This window comes from Anopheles merus, chromosome 3R (assembly GCF_017562075.2).
Source record: "Anopheles merus strain MAF chromosome 3R, AmerM5.1, whole genome shotgun sequence".
NCBI classification, from domain to species: Eukaryota; Metazoa; Arthropoda; class Insecta; order Diptera; family Culicidae; genus Anopheles; species Anopheles merus.
Genome location: NC_054084.1, coordinates 9,254,846 through 9,277,746, shown reverse-complemented (window position 1 = coordinate 9,277,746; position 22,901 = coordinate 9,254,846). Strand labels below are relative to the sequence as shown.

Below are 22,901 nucleotides of genomic sequence, written 5' to 3'. Positions count from 1 at the left end.
TGAGGCTGTAAAGCGAGGAAGCAACCGAACCCTCTTCTCACTGTTGTTGCTGTTGAAAGTTGATCGTTTTGTATGGAGAAGAACACTTACCTAGAAAAGAAAAAAGAAGAAAGAGAAAAAAATCAATAAATATGGATGCATTAGTGCAAAAAAAAGGGAAATGGGGTTCACCTATCGCGGCAGGGCAACAGAGTGTGTGAGAATTATTTACATACACGAAGCTCTTCCCATATGCCACACAGACAAAAAAAAAACGATAAAGTGTAATAGAATTGCCAGGTACGATCTAGTGCGGGCAGTAAAGAAGCCCCCATGGGATGTCACGCTATCGGTGTCACGATTCGATTGCAGTCATAATTCTCACCAATTCCTCCAACGCCAACCGTGCTGCCCAGGATCGTGACACCAGCTGCGGTAAATGGGAAAGGGCGTCCAAAAGGGAGGAGAGAGACGTTGCTGGAAAATTGGCGATCTCATTAGAGGGCGATCGGTCGCTGCATCCGTCACACACGTGTGTGATTGGGATTGCGTGCGGCGAATGCCACAAATGCAGACAATGTTGAGTTGCTTGCGGGTGTGTATGGAAATGACTTTCTCAATGGGTTGTTATTGCCGTTTAATGAGCAGCATATTGAACATTGTAGTTACAAACAGGTATTATTTCGTTGTGATTATTCACGATTTTTTTAGCGTTAAACATTTAAGAGGTCATTTAACCTTGCTTTGAGATGATTTTATGACAATCTCTTTGCCTTCCGGCCCAGCGTCACTAATGAGCGATCAATACAGCCGCAATTTATTACTCGAGTGAAACACAACAAAAAACACATTGCCAACATACCACCCTGAATGCTTTATCTTGTGATAGAGCAAAAAAACAGAAAAAAGCTCGAACAAAAGAAGCACACGCACAAATGCGTGAGCAAATAATAACTTCGCTTCATCCTTGCCGCCCGAGATACACGAGGCAAGAGGCGGCGCAAGAAGACAGCACAAACGAAACCATTAATGTGCCCATGTGCCGCGACCACGCGCCTCCCAACTTTTGCCGCCATTCACCATGCACCATCGTCCCTGCTGCACAACCTTTTCAGTCCTATTATTTTCCGCGGCACAGCAAATTAATTTGATCTTTATTGGTTGACAACGTGTACCCGCCACCGCCAGGGTGCGAGTCAGGAGCGTCCGCGTTGCGTTGACGGTTGCAATGACGTCATCAATCTCGCTTTCATTCATCCTAATGATGAGAGTGGAAGTATTGATTTTTCGCTACAGCCGCCCCTCCCACAGGCTGCCACTTGTAGGATGCTTTTGCCCCTGCCCTTTTGTGCGGCATCACACAGAATGGCGCTGTGTTGGTGTGGCATTCCTTTCGTTCTTACCCTGCAGCACACAACAACAACCTGCACACAGCTAGGAAGTGTGTGTGGGTTGATTTATTTCGTGCCCTTTCGTGCCGACGCTCCTCCACCAACCGCGGGAACAACGCGACCGCTGATGGCGTGTTTATTCACATGAGCTCATAAAACAGCCGGTCGGTTCGGGGGCTGTTTTACTGCGAGTGCGCAGCATTTCTTTCGCCCATTTAAAAATCCACCCCGTTATGACGACATAAAAGCGAGAGCGGGACGACTAGATAGACCGGCTCAGGGCCTGGTGGGGCCCGGTCGTGTAATAAATTCTTGCGAAGCGAACGAGCGTTTTCGCAATTTCCACTGAACAGGTGATTGAGCTTTCGGGACGTTTTAAGGGTAGAGAAAAGCGATCATTTTCATACAACTTGTTTTTCTTTCTAAAGATACACTAAATGATGAAAATGATAACTTTCCCTTTTTTGATCCCTTTCATCGAACGAAGCGGGAGAATAATGCGGCGAGTAATAAACTCATTAGCAAATTGCGTACGGAGTACCTTTGGGGCAAAAACTGAATCCAAACCGAATCGAAAATTAGGGTCGAACAATACACTTGCGTTCGATTGGAATTTTAGGCACTTTTTGTGTGCCATTGCTGCATTACAGCACACTATCGGTTCAAATGATTGTACCCACAAAAACGGCTCCTTTAAATAATTTCCTCACCCCAAAACTAAATTGCTAAACAGTTAATCAACTCGGCGTGCGTGGCGTGCGTTTAAACAGCGAGCCAAGCGATAGCTCGTTCAAAACCTGCGTGCATGTAGCATCTTCTTTATACGAAAAACAACCCACGTATTGCATTCAAAGCTCGAACGAAAAGCACCGAAGCTCCGCCATTCAGTTCAATCAGCTCCAAAAAAGGAAACTCCTGTCAGCTCCTGTACCACAGGAACCGTTCCTTTCGCCACCAGTGCGAAGTTTTAACAGTGCGTAGTACCGAACCACTGCCACGATTGCACCACACTGTGTACGAGCGCCCCGAAGAGCCTCCCCTTACCATCCGAAAGGAAACCCCCGGTGCTTTGATTTATGAAGTAATAAGCAAAGCACACGTGGAAGTGCGCGAGAAATCGTGCTCATCATTGCGCGTGCGTAATCAGGCCTTTCATCTCGCTGCGTGAAGAGAGGAAAAAAAGTAACGTTCAAAGGGGGAGTACTTGTCTGGTTTTTTTTTATTTTTTTTCCAACCTCTTAACGTTGATACGTTTGATCGGTGGTCGTCGTCTGCGTCGTCGTTTACGCAGAGGCGCCCAGTGCCATCTTCCCAGCGGTGACACCGTGTCACGAGTGTTTTCGCTCGCGAATCATTTTACTGTCAGGATGATTTATTTATGGGACCCAGTAACACACACAACAACAACAACAACATTGCAGACACTTGTGTACAAGCAGAACAATGAATTTGGGACTGCAGGCATAAATTATGTGGAGAATATTGTGCAAATAATAATTCAGGCACGCGGTGACAATGAAATGGGGTGGTCATCATATGTGTACCGAGGCTGTGTAATGATGCGAGTAATACAGGTCACACCGACAAACACACACACACATACTCTTCAGCCTTAATTGCTCTGTTTTTTGGTCCTGGGATTTGATTTTTTGCGCGGAAAAAAGCAATAATTCCCACCTTTGAAGCTTTATTGCAAAATAACCGCGTGCCTTAACACACAAACCGTCCTTCGCGCTTTACACAAAGATTATGCTATTTTTATGAGTCTTATTTTGTACTGTCCCACCCGGAGCGCATTTTGCTTTCATAGCTAATATTTTCATCATTCGAAAGCAACCAAACTAACCCTCCACTCGGGTGTGACGTGCGAGTGGTGCTAAATCATGCGCCCATGCTAATGCAAAGCCGTGCGCATAGCTCTAAAGCGCACAGGGAAGGCGCACTGTCGTGTTCGCCGCCCGATGTTTCTCACCCCGAAAGCGTCCGTGGGGGTGAGGGGCTCAAACTAATTTCTTTGTAGCAATGTTTTCATATGCATATGGTTAAGGGAAAACGGATTCGTACAGGTGTCGAACGGTTTTATTTATTGGCCGACGTGTGGGCACGATGAAGAGGGGGATAGCCTGGAACACGAACATGAAGGGAAAATAATTGATATACGAGCGGTGTTTGGTTTAATTTATTTTTCACAGCAATATTCCTTTCAATGTTTCAATGATGCTGTTTCCTTTTTTAATAAGTGTTGAAGGGAAGTTTTCTCCCGTAAAAATCTCAACCCCACCACTCAAACTGAACATATGAATGAAGCAAGCAAAGGTTAATGTCAGCACTGGATGGGGGAGAAAAAACTATGAACAAAAGGTCTTAGAAAATAGTTCACTCGTTGAGAGGAAAAATCAATTTTCCCATTCATAAAGGATCTGTCCATGATGGAATTCACCCACCCACACACACGCTCATTGCTGGGTGAAAAGGATGTGTATGAAAAGCAGCCCGGGACGTCTCTTCACTTTTTACACGCTACCTTTACACCCTTTTTCCCAAAAGCCCAACCGGCCCAGGCGGTGATAATGTCACGAGCCACGAGATAAATCTTGTCACTCGGTCCGGAAGAGGGAAGAGAGAGAAAAAAAAAACGGCCAGGAAGTGGACCGGTACATTCATTGATAAAAATGAAACACACTCCCACTTGGATGTGTCTTTCTCCCCAAACCCTCTGCCCAACCATCTGCCCATCCAAAGGACACTCGTGGATTAAATAGAAGTAAGCAAAAAAGACAGCTGCCTTCTTCCTTTACTGCTTTGAGCGTCGCATCTTCACACTCAACACCTTCTAGCCATCACCATCACCCCTGCATTCCAACGACCGGGGCCGGGTTGTTCACTACGCGCCGAGCGCTAGCTTATTTATTCATGACGAGGAAAAAAGGGCCTGAAAGAAAGAGCTTTGTGGAAAGGGGGCGGAAGGGTGTGTGACGGTTCAACCCCACAGAAGGCCACGGGTGAAAAATCGATACGCGCTCCATTCAGTGATGTCATGAAAAGCGGCTCCGTACGAGCTGGATGGCAAGAGAAGCTTTTACGGGTCGTCCCTTTTCCACTCACACCATTTTCACACATCGCACAGAGCGCAAAAAGCGTTTCAAATGATTGGTGAACGGAAAAATGGTTCGGTTTTCGCATGAAAGCTGTTCATTTAGTGTTTGTCCATTGAAAAAGAATTTGAATGTCACAGCCAGACCAGTAGAGTAAGTAAACAAAACCACCATTCGCACCTTCGATTGAACTTTGAGCTACGGTTTTACCCATTCGCCTTCGAACCGCTACCACATACCGGTCCGGTAGAGTACGGGGTTTTTCTTTCAATTTCCTTTCCACCGGATGAGTTGAGTTGATTTCACGAGCAAATAATCACCACTTTGTGGTTGAAATTAAATCACTTAACTAAATGTCCTTTCACAAGCTCACACTTTACTTGCACAGACACACACAACACACTTGTGGCTTTGTACTGTTGGGTTTAAATATCACTGTAGGGTTCCTGTGGTTGCCATTACACTAACAGCAAACTAATCTTGCACACGTTCGACGCGGCTTGCCTAGGGCAAATATCACAAAGGGGGGAGAGGTTGGATTTGCGTTAGACGCGTGTTAAAGGAAATTAAAAGCTCTCGTCCACACACAGCCACACACACTTCACATTTGCTTGCCACACATTTCAAGAAGGAAATTAAATTTCCCCGATACGTGCACTCGAACACACACTGTACACATTACCGCCACGTTTCGATTCGAAACATTAACTTGCAAACCGATATCGGTTCCGTCCGCCTTTCTCCAGAGCACAGTTAATCCTTCTAGAATTGCACTGCCCTCCTTCTACTGCGCCTTCGACCGGCTGGTTGGCTGGCTGGCTTGAGATGATATGCAGAGTGATGTCAGAACCATTACATCACCGTTCGGTGCTCAGCGTGATACTAAGCGGTCGGCCGCCGGTGAAAACCTTCTTTATTATCCTTGTGCTCTGCCCTGCTCGCTGTGTGTGTGTGTGAGTATGTGTGCCGAAACACCGATACACGCGCAGCTCACTACCGTGTGACCTTGGAGCTGCGGCGCAACGGTGATGGCAGTATGCGAGCGAGACGGCACGATACATTTCCGGGCGCCCTTTCGGTTACGCTTTGGAGCGAACGGGACCGACGGTACTTACCACCCGGTTGGGCAATTGTAGGTAGGAAAACTCTCCAACCCCCACCGGTGAGAAAACTCTTACACCTGTAGTGGTGTAAGCTTCTGTGTGTTTATTCGTGTGACGTCACTCACGCAAACAACCGACCGAGAACCGGCCAACCGGCCTGACAGCCCAATGACCCAGACTGTACTACGGTACGCTCACAGGCGCACTGAGTGTGTCTGTGTGTTGGTGCTGGTACAGGATTGACTGACTGGAACAGTTTTTTCTCCCCTGCATCCATGCCAACCCCAACCCGATTTCCACCGCCCAGTTTGCTTCATCCTCTCGCGAACGAAAGCGACATAAATTCACTTTCGATCGATTGCGTCAACAAAGGCTAAGCATGTGGTAGATTCGTGGATAAAGTGGATCGATTCGTAGTAACGATTCGAGGACCTCCGTATCCTCCCACCCCGAACAATCACACTTGTTTCACGGTACAATGAGAATTGTCAGCTAGCCGCCGGTTCGCACCTAAAACCACAACCCCCGACATCAACAGATTACAGCCAGCTGGGGGGGAGGGGGGGAAGAAAGATGCCAATATTTTCTTCCCGATTAGCTCTGCAATCGATTGTGTGCTTATCCGGTTGATCGAACGCGCCATGCGACTGACGCAACCGCCCGGTGTATTTCCGTTTGAAGGGTGCAACGCAACACATTTGACACCGGAGCTGGTAACTGATTTATTATTGAATCTCGCGCAGCGCACAAATTGGGAAAGCGAGGCAAGGATTTTTCCCCTCCTCCTCCTCGTCCGCCAAGGTTGCACGGAAATAAATTCTGCCGTCTTGGACGTGCTCGGGATGAGTATCCAGAACCGCCGTTCTTGGGCACTGCTGACGCATTTCAGGACGCCAGGGATTAATGTACCGTGCGATGCGATCGCAATTACAGTCCAAATGCGTACCGGCACGGTTTGAGATGATTTGTTTTCTATTAGTTTGCGGTATTGTGGCGCTTTCCCCCGAAAAAAAAAAACTAATCCAATCAATCAGTGGGCTAAAAATGGTCACCAAATTGCGGGAGAGAGTTTCCCGCGCGTACATTAAATGTGACGCGTTTCTATACCCGCCCGGTGTTCATTTTACAAAACATTAGCACCTACTGCACCGTGAAGCGCCACAAATGGGCAAAACTGAACCCTCGGCAAACCGTCCCTGTGGACTGTGGACCACACACGTAGCGCCCGTACGGTGGCTGGGTGCGTCCCATTTGCAGTGCCGATCGTACGTGAAATGGGTTTGGGTGCAGACGAGTACCACTGCCCGGTGTGCACACAATCGGCTCACAATTTCACACACGATTTGGGCAAAACCAACCCGTTCATCGGGTGCCCTGGATGCAACTGAGCGCATAGCGCTATCGCAAGCCGTCGTGTGGCGCCATTCCGCTTTTTGAATCCCTTTTTTGGGGGTTGTGTGTGCGAGTGCGTTAATGCCAGCGGTGAAGTGGGGAGGAAGCTCTCGCAAAAGATAAGCAACATTCCTACAACACCAATGTAGCATTTAGAGCGGGACCGCTTTTCCTGAAGTAGCAAACGCAGGCATCGATTTTTCTTCCCACTGGTGAAGCAAACTTTTATTGGTCTCGCGAGGGCAAGGTCAAGCCTTTTGCTTCGCAGGTGGAGGCACATACGGCACGCTAACACGCGACCGACGGCGTCATAAATCTCGCATGCCGTTGAAGCTCCAGGTGGGTCCATTCTTAGGGCGGGCGGCAGAGTTTTCAAGGTAACCATGCTCGGTAATATTCATTACTCCTAAGAAAGTTGTTACTGTGCATGAGGTTTTTTGTTCGAGCGGAAAGGATTTAGCTGCCCAGCTGCTTCGTTTCACTGGCTTATCTGCAATCTAACTAAGAGGGAAGGTTTTAGCTCGATGTTTTTTTCGGTTAAACGAGCTAAACTTCCTAAAGAACCTTCTGCGTTATATATTGAAAACGTTGGAAAACGTTTGATGGCTTTTCATTGTGTGAATCAATCAATGTTGTTTGTTATAGAACACTAATTTTGCTTCAACTTTTGCGTACATAACCTGGATCCTTCCCTTATACTGGCAACTCACCTTCATTTTCTCCCAAAGCGTCCAACACGTCAACACACTTAGTACGCCGTGTACTGTGGCTGCAACTAAGTACAACAATAGCATGCTGCATGCGACTCACCCAATACATTGTTGCTATTTTTGTGCCTTCAAAAAACTCTTTCTCAACTCGTATGTTTTTTTGTCTTCTTCTACTCCTGCAACGCCTCGGGGGCTCGTCGGAGGCAAACGCCACTAAGCGCACTGCTTCCAGACGAGCTGCCGTCGCTGCTGCTGCTGCAGTTCTATTTTCTGCCCTCTGGTGAATAAACCATGGAAATAAACCACGAATCAACCCCCCTCTAATAGGAACATCCATCCCAAGCTCAAGGGGGTTAGCGTCGTCGAGGCGTTTTTTGCTTCTCTCTCTCTCTCCCACCGGGTTGTGACCATGAATTGCAAAATACGTGCATACGAGCACGGCAAATAAACAACGCCAGCTAACATCCTGCGCTGCAGTGGGAAAAGAAAATCGCACACACACACTCCGAACACCATATCGCCCTTTTATGACGTCACACGCCGTTGCAATGACGGCCGTGCCTTTCCACGGTTGAAGCTGTGAAACAAGCGTTTCATACACCTCACAAGTACCACCACTAGAGTGTTTGTGTGTGTGTCTGTGTGCGTTGCATCTATTTCGCCCCAAACGCGTCCCGCTAAAAGGGGCGTGGAAAAAGCGCATGCTTTTCCCAAGAACAGGAACACCGCCAGGAACGGATGCATTGTCGCAAAGGCGCACCAGGTACCGTTTTGCATACACGATGACGCGCGCGCTGGTTAGAATGCACTATTTTTATGTCCACTCCATGGTGAAAAGCAAAAACAAAAAATACGGCGGGAAATAGCTACGATGCATGATGCAGCGTGTGTGAGCCTCCCGTGTGTTTGCGCGTACCCACAGTGACGAATGAGAAATAGACTTCCGCTTTGCTGGGGGGAGGGGTCTGAAGCAGCGTGTGGAGTGAAAATTGGGTTTACTCCAATTGCGGTTTGGATGTGCCTTTTTTGTTTTCAATTCCCGTTGTAGCAATGCAATGCAGAAGCGTTTCGTATTACGTCAGAAAATGTACGCAAACGGAATAAACGGCAAATTTCTGTATGTGTTTTTGTTGCGAAAGCGGTTGTTAATTGTACTGACAGTCCTCGCCATCTATTTTAAAATGATACTCACACACACGAGGGGGAAAACAATGTATAAAATTAAATGATGCTTTTTTCACGCGTGATTTTCCACCGCAACGGTGTCGATCGGGAAGCGTTAGCTGCCCGAGGGACAGAGAGAGAAAAAAAGGAAAATTAAATTATGCATGCCGATGCGTCATCGACCACACGGGTACATGGCACATATTCGAACGCAACCACCAATCCTCATCCTTCCCCGTTCCTTCCCTTTCTCATCTGCAAGGGAAGATGACGGCTGCTGCCGGAAGTGTGACGATCCGCTCGGTGGGGCTTAGAATTAAATTAGTTTAATTAATCTAATGGGAAGAACGCAACACCTCGTAGCTCCCCACGTACGGCACTGCCGTTTCCCGCTGCTGTCTTCCCTTTTCCCACCTCCCAGACACAGCCCAGACGAAGGCAGCCAAACACCAACGGCAGCGACAAGATAAACAACCATTTCACTGCCACATTCAATCATATTTTTCGCTCGTCTACACGCTCGCTAGCTCGCGTACCCGGCCGCTGCCGGCGAGACCTCCGGGAGATTCCATTCCAGTTGCGAAACGTCTTCCGTCTAGCGAGCGTCTAGTCGACCGCACCAGGGCATCCACGCAGACTTTCGCGCGACGGTTTCGCGCCATTTAGATCAATTTGTAAATGATCATGTTCCTTCCCGACAACGGCATCGACAGCGGCCACTCGGCCTAGCTCGGTCCCAGGCCCAGACGCGGGGCCGGAATTCGAAATCGAAACAGCCCTGCCACTGCTCATCACTTCCCCCGTAACGTAGTGTGTGGCAAAGGCAAACCGCCGAATACACATTGCACAGACACATTTCCCTGGTCGCACCGCGAGCTCCATGCGAGCTCCGTGAATGAACCGTACTGCGCCGCTCTAAGTGGAGAATAAGATTTATTTATGACAAGCGTCTGTCTAGCGAGCGCTGCGGCGGCCCTATGCTGCAGGTGCCAACCCCGGTCGTTAGACGCGGTGTAGCAGCGAGGGGGTAAGGGGGATGGTTTTAATTCACAACCCTGCGTAACGCGGAAAATGCACGGCCGCCGCTGGATTCGTCCCCGGTCGGCTAACGATCGCGGGCGCGGTACGGGACCGCGCGCAAATTGTGGCACGGTCTGGTGGTTGGCATGCATGCGCGTTCTGCCTGCCGGCCGCTTAAGTGGTTCTGGATTTTTGCACCTCACGGTGATTGTGAATGAATTACGCACCTTTTCCTGGAGCCTTTTGCCGGGATGAGCGGGATGGATCGCGCAAGCAAATGAATCCCTCTTTTCGTTTTTTTTTTTTAGTGCAGTTTAATTGTGAAATTAACATAAAGAGGTTTTAGAAGGAGAACATAGTAAAAAAATATTTTATATTGGCATTTGGAGATGTTTTCTGTCAACTTTTCATTAAGTCATTAAGGCTACAAATTCATAATTTGATTTAAAAAAATCAAACAGCGACAGAAAACATACTTCTTCAAGGGAACATTTATTTTCTAATGCAAAACAAAGTTTTTTTTCTAGCTCCATGTGTAACTCTTTAAGCACCAAAAAAATGCAGGGAGACATTTACTAATTTGCTCTCAATATGACACGCATCAACAAGCAAACAACCCGCCCCAAAACTGCTAAACGTTAAGCTGTGTTGCAGGTGTTTAATAATGCACCATAAAACATGTTTTAAGACCAGAAAAGAAGCAAGTAAAAAAAAAAACAACACACACCCAGCACCTGAATTAATGACGACCTTGAGCCAATCATCAAAGCAAATACCATGCCGGATAAATGTCGAACCATAAAAAAGCACTCCAGCAGCCTGAAGCCGGTGATAATCAAGACGATCATCGAATGTGTTGCATGGCTGGCTTTAGATTAAATTGTTTTGCTTCCCCTTCTTTCTCCTCTTCCTCTTCTTTCACTTTGCTGCTGCTTTGTTGTCTCTGGAATGCACTTGCACTGAGTTTTGGCGGGGGATAGAACGGACGACAAGACTAACGCCCCGAAAAGCGGGCCTAATCCTTGAGGCAAAAGTTTCAATCAACAATCAATAAGTAAAAAAGAAAACACATTAAATCCCCGTTGCAACCGTCTGGACTGCAGAGTTGAGCGCAGGAAGGGTTTTCTAAAGCAAGCACCTTAACCCCTCCCTTGATCATGATATGCCCGATCGTCTGGCCGTGGTCTGGTCTAATTTTATCTTTCGCCAGTAATTAATCAATCTTTTCTGCCAATCACTGGCACCGACCGTCCGGTTGAAAAAAGACTCCCAGACTAACCTGCACGGCACCTGCAGTAGCTGCAGTTGCTAGCCCTGGGCAAACAATACACCCCGCTTTGTCCGCGTGTCGCTCGGTGCAGGAACAAGCAGCAGCATAAGAAGTGCACAGCCGGAAGAAGCGTTTGCGTGTGCAAGCGCGAAGGACGACCAGGCGTCCGGGCCGGGTGCACGGTGATTGATTCGCAATGACGGATCATATTTTTATGTTGTTTTTTATTTGGCTAGGTAAACAAATCTACCACCACAACTATAAATCGATACATTAATCCCGTTCGGTGTTGGTTGCCTCGATGTTTAAGCCTTTTTGCTTCCACTTCGTGTCGCCCAGTTCATCCACTTCCTAATGGGCCTATTTTTATCCCCGCTCATGCGGTGTGTGTGTGTGTGTGTGTATGTACCTCCTGCTCCCGATCGGTCGAAAATATGTGCTCACGGTTCACAGGCGAAATGAGCTGTCTGGGACATGATTAAAAATAATAAGCCGTTACGGGGTTTTCCATGCACCACCAACCGGTCCGGCCAACCACCTGTCACCCGAGGTGGCCGTGGCACGGCGAGCTGCCTGTTTTTGACTCCCCGGGGAGCTTGGTTGGTTGTTTTTCGCACTGGCACCGCGATCGGTCGCGCCGAAACCGTTGGAAGTGCAAGAAGAAAAAAACGAACCTTCAGCAAGGATCCAAAACTTCTAATGAGCCATACGGGGAGGAGCGATGGACGCCCGATTTGCTCGCATCGAATACATTCTATTCACATTTTATCATCATTATGCCGGTTTGCACACGCGATCTTAACACGCGCTTGCCCCGTTGCAACCGCGGAGCGTTGTGCACCGAGTCGTGGTCCATTTCCGCGCTGCGTGCGCTTCACTGCCATCACGGCCCTGCCCGACCATTACGATACGATCAGCGTACGCATAATCATCATCGTCAGCATCATCGTGATCGTTGTCAGCATCATAACGGTGCGCGGGACATACTGACTGCTTCCCATTCTCGCCCCCCCCCCCCCCCTCCCTGCTGCCGGACACAATTTATTGCGCACACTGAAATATGACAAGTGTTTCAGGTGCTGCCATCCTTCAAAATTCGCCCAAAAATCTCACAGCCACGTAGAAAAAAGGGAATTACAGCGCGCGGAAGGTAATTAAATGCTCGCCGGCACACTACCGCATTGCGGCATGGCGCGAATTGCAAACGCAATGCAAAACGCTTGCTACGCAGGCTACCGAAGCGGATGCTTTGTGATACAAACTAATTCATCCTTCCATTGCTAGCAGTGTTGCAGCAATAATCATTTGATCGTTTCAGCACCATCAGCGCGTGTAAAGAAAAACGCCGAGAGAAAATCTTCGGCCGTGGTGCACACGCCATTGACGAACGCGTCGCATTATCACGCGGCCGATTAGGTTGGGTGCAAAAGGGGAGGGAGGAGCAACTGCCTTCGCCCCAGTATGGGGAAAGGGAACGGGGATTTGTCACAAAACACGCGCACAATTAGCCACATTCACAAAAGTATGGTGCGCACCGTCAAACGAGGCGACAGTGCGTGTATCGCGCCGTGCACGCGTGGCAGCAGCACATTGCCGTGAGCGCCGTGCTTAAAGTGAGAAAATTTGCACGTAGCTCCACGGCGTTCCCACCACCACCTTTCCCCCTTCTTGCCACAGACGCACACAAACACATGACAAAGAAATCCCTTTGCGGCTTTCGCTGTGGAGTGTGTGCGAAGGAACAGATCCCCCAAAACCTGAGCGAAACGCACCAAGAGCTGTGTGCTACCACGTGGTGAAGATTGTAATGAGGTTTAGACAGAGAGATAAGGGGCAATGGTTGCTGCTAGCACTTGTACGAGAGAAAGAGAAAGTGAAGCTAAATTGTATCACTGTGTGGTGGCGGTCGGTCGGTCGACGCGCTGGCTAAGCGAGCTGTCATGTCGGGTACGACAGAAGACAAAACCTAGCGATGAGGTTCGGAATGCGTGAGCAACTCTTTTAGAAGTGATCTTCCTCCCCGGTGCACCACAGTGTATGAAATGGGCAAGTGTGTTCGGTCGCCGGAGTTGGTGTGATGTGGCGTGAAGGAATCGCATGCGATTCTAATCATTTATTCCCGAGCAGTAATGATGTTTCGGTGTTGCGTTTGCCAAGTACAATGTTTGCTATCGGAAATTGTATTAAATTTTGGAAGCAATCCTTAAGGCAGTTTAAACATTTATTGCTTCTGATGAACGTGCTAAAATTCCTATTAGAATATATAAAAACGATAGCAATAATTCAAGTTAACAAGAACGATGTGATCCTATTTGCGGCAGCATGTAATAAGACACCCAGAGACTAAACATGAAAGCATTCCAAGAAGCAAAGATCTATTAGCAACCAATCAGTAAACGAAATCTCATCCTGCCCATTGCAGCCAATCATCAAATGGTGAGAATTTCCCTCTCTCTTTTATTGAGCCAAAAAAAGGATGGAAACATAATTATCCCTGCCAAGCGGGCAAACATGTTGATCCGCTGCCAACAAAACGTCGATACGTTTCGCGAATGGGATGAGTAATTTAGCAAACATTCGTTAGTCGCACTGAAAGGAAACCATTTTTATACCAGCTCGAAACGAGCCAACATTTCCCCGCCAGCGAGTGTGAAAAACACTAAATCGAATCGAATTTATGGAATTTAATGACGAATTTCCCGTTGGCAAAGAAATTGCACATTTTTAATATACATTCAATCCTCGCCAGCTCGTCACCGGCAAGGCAAACATTCCGCTAATTATCTATCATCGGTTACATTGTTAGCTGCGGAAGCTGCTGCTCGGGGGAAGACGGTAAGAAAATCCACCAACGTAACGATCAGACCCACGACATGCTGCTTTACAACCAGTTGACCATTACGTTCCTCTCCTGCCATGTTTTGTTACTTTCCCGGCGTGCTTTCGCACGCTGGGGCTGCAAATCCATACAACACCTTCCCCTCGCACTGACCACTGTGAGGAAGGGTGGTATTACACAGATGCACTGGGTGCGATTGCAGCATCGACACCAACACACACGTTCACGTCCGCGAGGAGTTCAGGACCTTCGATCTTACGGCAGGCGTCAAAGCCACGATCACTGACTGGCATCACCCCGTCGGCCGGGAAATTGTGGGGCGACAGCAACTCGCTCCAACATACATAAAGTCGACACCGTACAGAAGTCGACGGGTACAAACAAACACAAATAAATACACGCTAAACATAAAATAAAACATTGCGCCCAGCACACCACCGCCACAACAAAGGCTCGCGATGGTGGAAACGCACTCCGGCGGAGAAAGAAAACAAACACGCGCGAACCGGCGGACTCCGTTGGTAGGTGATGGTGGTAGTGGAAAAACGGAGCTAACAACCAAAACAACGACCCAACACACCGTCCGAGTGCCGGGCCGTCTCAGTGATAGGTTCTGGCAGGAAAGCCGGGCGAGAGCAGCCGCGGCCGCCAAACGGGGAAGAAACAAGTATGTAAGTGCAAAGATTTATGATACTTTGATATAAATAAGTGGGCATTCGTTGTTGTGATGGTGTGTCGCACCGCGGTATCGGGTAGTGCCGCACCGTGCAGAATCGTGTGCACTTGCACCGAGCGCTGAATGCATCGCGTATCGCGTCAACCGCTGGCTCGGAAGCAAGGGCAGGCATTGCCGCGGCGTTGAGCGTTTGCGGGGTGCAAAACACACGCACGTACGCAACGCACCACGTTTTTTGCACACACAAACGCACAGAGAGAGATAGATCCTCACACCGGTAGGAAGAAATCGCGCGTGTGTCGAGCGATGTCGGGCATGGGAAAGTGCCTCGCTTTTGGGATGGATTTTTCGGGGTGCTATATTGCACGGTTCATGCAAATCTTGCCACCTTCTCGTTCTTTCTCTCTATCTCTCTCTCGTGTCTATTTATCTGCAGGGAACACAGGCAGAATGTGTTGTTTTGGACAGAAGGGAAAGAAGTGTTGGTAATAATAGAAAATCATTTTAATAGAACGAGGATCGCTTCGCAAAAACGCGCTATCATCGCTAATGGGGAAGAAAGTGAAACTGTAGGTTCAACGCACTGTTTGCGATGAAATGGTGTGAGTTGAGAGTGTTTGGCTCAGGATCAAGGCAGCATTAAACTGTTTATGATCGAACGAATTATTTTTCTTGCATCGCAAAACCCTCCAACTTCCATCAATTAAAAACTCCACCGTCTCTAACAGCTAATAAAATCTCTCTGTGCCTCCTCTGTACGTCGCAAACCCGAAAAAGGATGTTTCATTTTCCCATGCACATTCATCTTCGGCTGTGCGCCGAACACACCACAACACACCTTAATCCACTTAATAATGAGATTAAAATTCTTCCCTGGCGCCAGCGCCATCATTCTAATCCCGAAACCACCGGTCGTCGGACGGTCCTTCATCGTGCCTCACCGCAAACGAGATAAATAATTGCACCAGTCAAACGGTTCTGCTGGCGATCATATTTCTTTGGCGAATCAGCATCCCCCCCCCCCCCCCCAGCACCACCCATGATTAGAGCAACCTTTTTCTGACCATTAGCGCCAATCACGGCGGGAAAAGGGCACGTAAAACTCTGCCCCTTTGCAGGGATACACTGGCGCCCCAATCACCCCCAAAGCAGGCAGTGCGGGCCCCCGGGATGTTAACACGGGTGCGTTGATTGTTTCGATGACATTAATGGCAATAATTAGTGGCAAAATCTCTTGGACCAGCGAAAGGGATTAGCAGCATCATGCAGCGTGCTGCACCGGCCGATGCTTCGGCAGCCGGGTACGATTCTTCTCGCCAATCATCATGATCGTGCGCTTCGGTTTTGCAGCTTTGCACATCAATTAAACATGCGTGTGTGTGTGTGTCTCTGTGTGTGCTAGAACTATGTCCCTGTTTGGGCAATGTGGCAGCCCAACGGCAGGAGTATCAGGCCGGCGCCCGGCAAGATACATCTTTCGCTCGATGCAATTAGTTCGTGCAGTGCGGGACCGATTTGGACATTTATGACACGGCTTCTGACATACACCGCGGTCCGGTCGGTGGTCTTTTTCGGCCGCCTGCCCTGGCGCTTAAATTCCCCCTGATGCGACGCATGCAACACGTCCAACAAAAGCTAGAACAAGCACCACGCGACCCAAAGACCCACAGAGCAGACCTCCAACGCGAACTCCAATGTTTGATAATTCATAGATCGCGATCTTTACACCGGCTAAGCTATGCGAGGCGCCAGGAATTTGGCGAGAGAAATCTTATAAGAATGTCCACGGTGGAAGCGGGGGTTTGATACCGACCGTATGGGGATTGGTCCATACATCACTCGGCACGGCGGCGGGTTGAATCGGCTTGATCCCAGCCGCCTTGGGGTCGTCTCCCCAGGGTTTGATATTTAGGCAGCAATGATTTAGAACAGTATCGAAAGAGCAAATAGCTTAATAATGCTTCTGCTGACAGTGTTGATCGTTGCGGCGGCCGGTTGCGTGTAGTGCTATCGGCGTGTTACCCGGGCTGCCACTATGCGCGTGCCACTACAGGACAACCAGAACTCCGTTCGTCTGTCCCCTTTTTTTGCTGGTCAATTCCGTCCGCACGCGAGTACCCTGTCAGTCCGTCAGCGATGGACGTCAGTTCGGCGAGTCCTCAGCAGCAAATGTCAAACGCACTGCGCGCCAAAACAAACGCACACCGATTGTGTGAGTGTGTGGGGCACCTTTAGGGCCTTTTAGGCGGTAAGGTGGATAAGGTTGCACTTTCGATTTGGGCTATTTTTCGCTGACCGGGTGATATTTATCGCAAAACGGGAGTGGTTCGAAGACATCCCTCCGTTAGGTTCTTGGAGCATCGTGATGTATTTATTGTGCATCGTTAATGATCACGAACGGCGCGGCACGTTCGCGCGAACGCGTCGGTGTTTTCGCGGGATCGGAGGAAGACGCAATTTGTGGACACACAATCGGTCCCGAATTTGTTCGGTTCGGTGGTTGATACAGGGCTTTAATTAATAATCGGTAAGGTTAATGGTGCCTGCCGCCGGTTGCGCAATGTTTGATATTTGCAATTATGCTGCGAGTGGTTGGTTGAGCGTTCGTACGGATTGGAGCATTATAGTGGTGCATTTTTATCAACCATTGGGCCCACGCTTACCAGAACCGTGCCGTGCGGAAGAATGGGGATGAGTTATTTCGGTATCAAAATCCACACGGCGCACGAGCATGCGAACATCGGCAGCAACACGGTAGGCATGTCCAAGCAATGGCGACCACTAATTAGCCCACTTTGGAACGAAACTTTCCTCCCGAGTCGCGCAAGTTCCTCCAATGCTTAGGCCTCGATAGAAAAAAGAACGACATTGGAATCTTCTTGCTTGATCGAGCACCGTACAGCGCGTAATTTTTGGCAGCTTCATGGCGCTTAAAACTGTGCTGAAGCAGTAAGACCCTGTTTCCCTTCCGGGGTTGCCGATCGAAACTAGCCGACGGGATTTGGCACTCACTGCTTCATTCCCGTTTTGCGAGAAAGATTCAGTGCGCGTTAAATCGTCGCATGAAATGATCGAATTCCATCCAGCATCAGTTTCTTACGAGAAAGAAGAAAAAACACACACGCCCAAAATCTCCAACAACCTGACAACCCGGCTACACGCAATTTGAGCGAAGGTTGACACGGTTCTGGCGTCCAGTTGGCGTCCCGGGATCAAATTAGCCGATGACATGAGCGCGGCACGCCCGTGCGACCCGTGGCCGAAGATTCCGATACCGCGGCCCCACAGACCAGCACAGTGTCCGGCGCTAGTCTGATGGAGATTTCCACTTTCGGTTCGGTGTAATTAATTGCGTCGGTGTACGCCGCCGCCGCCCAGGCGTACGTGGAGTGGTCGCGTAGAAATTGGCCGCGCGCACATTCTCGCACACACGCTGCCGGGAAGCTAAATTGACAGGTTTTTTGGCGGAAGAAAGTTTGGAAAACTCTGAAACCCTCGTACACACATCGTTTGCGCTACCGGGTGGGGCGGGACGGAGAACCCGCGAGGGAAAAGAACGATCGTGCCAAACCGTGATGCGTCTGCTTGATTGACAAGGTTGAGCATGATGCTGCACGGGAGATGATGGATTGGGGTTCGGCGAATGAAGCGATGTGCAAACACGGTCAGAATTAATCTGGTGGAGTGCCAGTGGGTGGCTTTTTTTAATCGTGTTTTGCAATGAGATTATTAAAGTGGATAATATTATTTGATGGGATGTTTTAAAATTTTATTTGAACTAGGTTATTTTAGACAAACGTTTAAAATTGAAACAGGAACGAAATTGTAATCAATTAAAACACGTTCATATCGTAAGATTATCTTTAATCACACAATCAATTTCAATTCTGAACATAGAAAACCCTTCAAATCTATGAACCTTGATCAGTTTGTTAAAAAAACTGTTTTACATTGGCTAAACATAGAAAATTAAGCTTAAGAAACATGCAAATTCATGCTAAAAATGAACAATTTACATATGAAAAATCATCCAACTATTTCAAACAATCTAACTACCCAGAAATTAATTTAAACGAAACAAGCCCAGATTCTTGGAAAAAACGTTGGAAAAACGTTGAATAAAAAAGCATGGACCAAAACATATAAGATACCATAAATAAATAATATTCCGCTTCTTCCTAATTAGAATCGAGCTACACGAACAAAGCAAACATAAAAACAAAATGAAGCAAACATATAAAAAAATACATACACTTTTTCTCGTCAAAAAACTCAAACTGCTCGCTGGACGGATCATTGTTGTTCAGATCGCCGCCGGAACCGTTCGCGTGCGCACCGTAACCGTGGCCATTGCGGTCGCAAAAGTACTGTGCCACCAGGTCCGCGTGCGGTGCGGACTGCTGCTGCTGGTGCTGCACCAGCACCACCACCCCGTCGGCCACCCTCGGCTGGCCCGGATGCTTCAGTTCGACCGCGCTGGCAGCGGGACCGAAGCTGCCATAGCACTGCAGCCCGTCGCAGCCATCGGCGACCACGAGCGACGAACGGAAGAGGCTGGACGGGGGGCTGGAGGACGAGCTGGCCGAGGAGCAGGAGGACGACGACGACGACGAGGAGGGCGACGAAAAGGACGCACCGGACAGGGGATGGGCGGACGCGTGCGGTGTTGGAGGGGGCGGTGATGTGGCCGACAGTGGCTCCTGTTTCACGACGATCAGCGAAGCCAGCCGGGTTCGCATGTCCTCGCGCCTACAACCGGCACCGGGAACTTGGGGAACGGTTTTAAATATAGAGGAGGAACGGGGAGAGAAGGGGCCTTAAGCAAGCTTCAGGTGCTTGAAATGAAACTATTTTCTCGCACAACTTCCGGAAGGACGCTTGATGGGGCGAAAGGCCTGCACACGAGTCTTCATTTATTTCCAATCAATTAGAGGTAACGCTCGTGTACTTTTTCACTTTGCAACAGTCAATCGAGCTGCACTAGTTTGTGTTTGTACTTCAAACGCATTGGGAACGCTACGGTATCACACACACACACACTCACACACGGCAATTAAAAATCTTTTCCAGCGAAATGTATCACATTCTTCTAGCCTAGATACCTCTGAACTTTAAGGGTCTTAAAAACGAAAGGACACAGGCAAACGGTGGAACTTGTACTAAACGGAAGACACATTTCTGTGCAAATGGGAGCTGAGGATAATACAGGGATAAAACAACTAAACTGAACGGTTCTTAACTGAAAAGCGGCACTTCAAACACATCGAACACTGGCACGCAAACATTGTCACACACTTTGAATTGAACTACACGCAAGCAAACACTAAGCGATGGAAAATATTTAAAAAAATAATTATAAAATAATGCATTCAGATCCTTTTCTCCTGAAGTCAATTTTTTCCTACAACATCAAATCTTTATGTCTTTAAAAATTAAAAAAAAACACACACACACAACACACATAGAGAAAGCTTTCTACGCTGCAGCTTTGACATGCAGAATTTCATAAAGCGGTTAAGGATGCAAATTTAGCTGCTAATGGAGCAACATAGACAGCAGCAGCGGGGACACCAACAGCAGCAGCAGCAGCAAAAACAGCAACAACAGCAACAACATCTAGATCCGTGCCAATGGCAACGGACAATGACGAACCTGCTGAAGGTTCGAGGACCCTCCGGTGCTGTTCTTGTTCCTCCTCCAGTACGAATGTGACGCTGGGTTTGACCGCGGCCGGAATCGACGGACGAATTCTGGTCGGTGGTCAAACACGGGCTCGGACGGCACGTTACATTCAAGCACACGCACACACACGGTTTGCGGTGTCGGGAAGAACAAATTAAAGGAAATATATTCCAAAACAACAAAGGCCAATGTTTTCCTTTCTGTGCAATTCACAAGCACTACGATGGCAGGATTGAGATTTCCTTTTGGTTCGTTCAATTCCACGATTCGTTCTTCATTTTGCGTGATTATTGTTGCACATTTTTAGATATATTACCTAATGTTTTTTGGCTCTTCTTCGAAAATATCGTTCAATCACTTTGCACTTAACACACACTTCTATCAAACCTTTACTAAAACAATAAACATACACCCTAAATGAGAACAATAAATTCAACCAATTAATCACTGCTGAAGCGAAACTGCACTGCAAAACGTTCATGTACGCGTGAAAATCTTCGATTCGCACTGGTTCGCTTGCCGGGATGCACTGAGCGCGCGCGCGCTGATAAACCTCTGTACGAGCACCGTCCACCGATCCGATCCACAGTCCACCTACGACGATGAGAAAGTCAGCGACAGCAGGCGATCCCACCGCAGTTCATCCTTCACACACACCCAGAGCCTCCACTAGAAGCGCGATCGACGATGAGGATGATCGTGTGTCGGATCTGAAAGGGGAATATTCGCAACCCAAAACCGCTCTCGTGTGTAAGCGCGCGCGCACGTCGCGCTTCTTCTGCGAGAGCACGATCACCGTGTGGAGATGCAGCTGCTCTCCCACGGATCGAGACCGAGATGCTGGGGCCCGCTAGCACAGATTTCGTTCCCGGTTGGAGTGAGAGCGAGAGTGCTATCTCTAGGCCGCAGACCGAAAACCCGATCGTACGCCAATGGGGGGCGAGAAATAAGTGTGGACTACCACCACTTGGCAGCACTGGAGCTCGGGTTGTCGGGCAACCCGCAGCGGGTCCGTGGGTGGCTCACAGTCCGTAGGGATGGCTCACTGGTTGCAGCCGAACCCAAAATTTCATTCACTTTCACTCTCACTCGGTGCCGGCTCACTATCAGTGGGCTCACGTTCGGTTGTAGGGTTCACTTTCGCTTTCGTTCACGAAGCACTCCCCACTGTAGGGGATGCTGCGGCTGGGACTGTCCCGGTGACCTGAATCCTTCCACATACGGACTGGGTTTTGTCTGTTTCAGTTACATTTGCCAAACGGGCATGTTCTCTGAGCACCTGAACGGTTGGACACAACACGATAACACACACAGCAGGAGTAAGATACGATGAAAAGACCCCAAAAAAAAAAACTACCGTCACCACACTCTCACTTTCATCCTCCGGCCTTTTTTGGACGAGTCCTCGAACCGCTCCAAGAATAATACCTCCAACAAAAACCGGTTGATCCACTAGCACTGGTGCGAGAATGGGATTCTTTTGGTCGCACGATTTTACAACCACAGTTTACATATTCAGATGAAGTTGTTTTGTTTTATTTGAGGAACCGAACGGAAAGCGAACGTTCAAACAAGTTTTTTTTCACTATTTCATCTTGAAAATACACTTTGCTTTGCGAAACAATTTATCTTATTTAACGTTATTTTACACTACACACACACACACCTATCATAAAACGATCCACAATTGCACGCTCAGCACCAGACCGAACGATCAGCAGGAGCATAAAATTCAAATAATCCCGTACCCGCACAGACCGCACTGAACGGAGCCGTCGTAAAAAGTCGTTCCCCAAAAGTCTACACTCTGCTCGATATGGCGCCTTGAACGCGACTGAAGATATCGTTGTCCCAGCGCAGGCTAGTATATCGTACACTGGTACACACGGTAAAAGGTATCCAACCAGGCAGCTCCACACGAGCACGCTCCCCAAGACCCGACGCCGTGGAGCCCGACGCAATGTTCGCTCTTTTGCGCTCTCTTCTCATGCCCAATGGAGCGCACTCTCGCGCTCACTATTGCGAAGCCCATTCTCACACACACACACATGATCCTAACCTTCCGCAAGCGCGAATCTGCTGAGCCTCAATCGTGGAGCGACCTTCGCGCCCGCCTTTCGTTGTGGGCCCTTTGTCGCCCGCACATTTCACCGCGGCATGCCCACCACCCTTGTGCGGTGTCGGTCGATGTGTCGTCACTCTCTCACGTTCGAAGAAGCGCTCCCAGGTTCTCTCTCGTTCACAGCTTCTGCGTGCATCTCATCGCGGCTCTGCTCAATTCACTGTGCCACGACGGTTTACGTTCGTCAACGGTGACGTCACGGTGCTCGGGTCGGTACCGTATGCCGCGGCACATGCGGAAAAGCGAGAACACCCTATTTTGCCCTTTCGCTTGCCGGGCTGCCGGGTTCGGGCGATTGCTTCGAGAACGCGCTTTTTTATGACGTCACGAGGACTTTTCCGTTTTTGCCCTTTTTTCCTCCCGCCGTCGGCATTTTCATTTCCCTCTCACGCTTAGCCCGATGGTTTCACGTGTCACTCCACCTGTGTGAGGCGAGTGAGTAAAATCGGTCCCCACGG

The 22,901-nt window shown here is 48.7% G+C and overlaps 1 protein-coding gene across 14 annotated transcripts in view; it reads right to left on the bottom strand.

Annotated features, from left to right (window-relative positions):
- LOC121596476 (probable nuclear hormone receptor HR38) overlaps positions 1–22,147 on the bottom strand; it is a 104,466-nt gene extending 82,319 nt beyond the window's left edge. For 2 of the 14 annotated variants that reach the window (XM_041921471.1, XM_041921483.1), the window contains exons 1-3: positions 21,988–22,139; positions 20,638–20,734; positions 18,892–19,962 (exon numbers count right to left, since the gene is read on the bottom strand). In XM_041921471.1, coding sequence (XP_041777405.1) covers positions 18,892–19,378 — 487 coding nt within the window. In that variant the 5' untranslated portion in view covers positions 19,379–19,962; positions 20,638–20,734; positions 21,988–22,139. The other 12 variants (XM_041921474.1, XM_041921479.1, XM_041921476.1 and 9 more) reach the window with 12 other exon arrangements.
- Between the last annotated feature and the right edge of the window lie 754 nt (positions 22,148–22,901).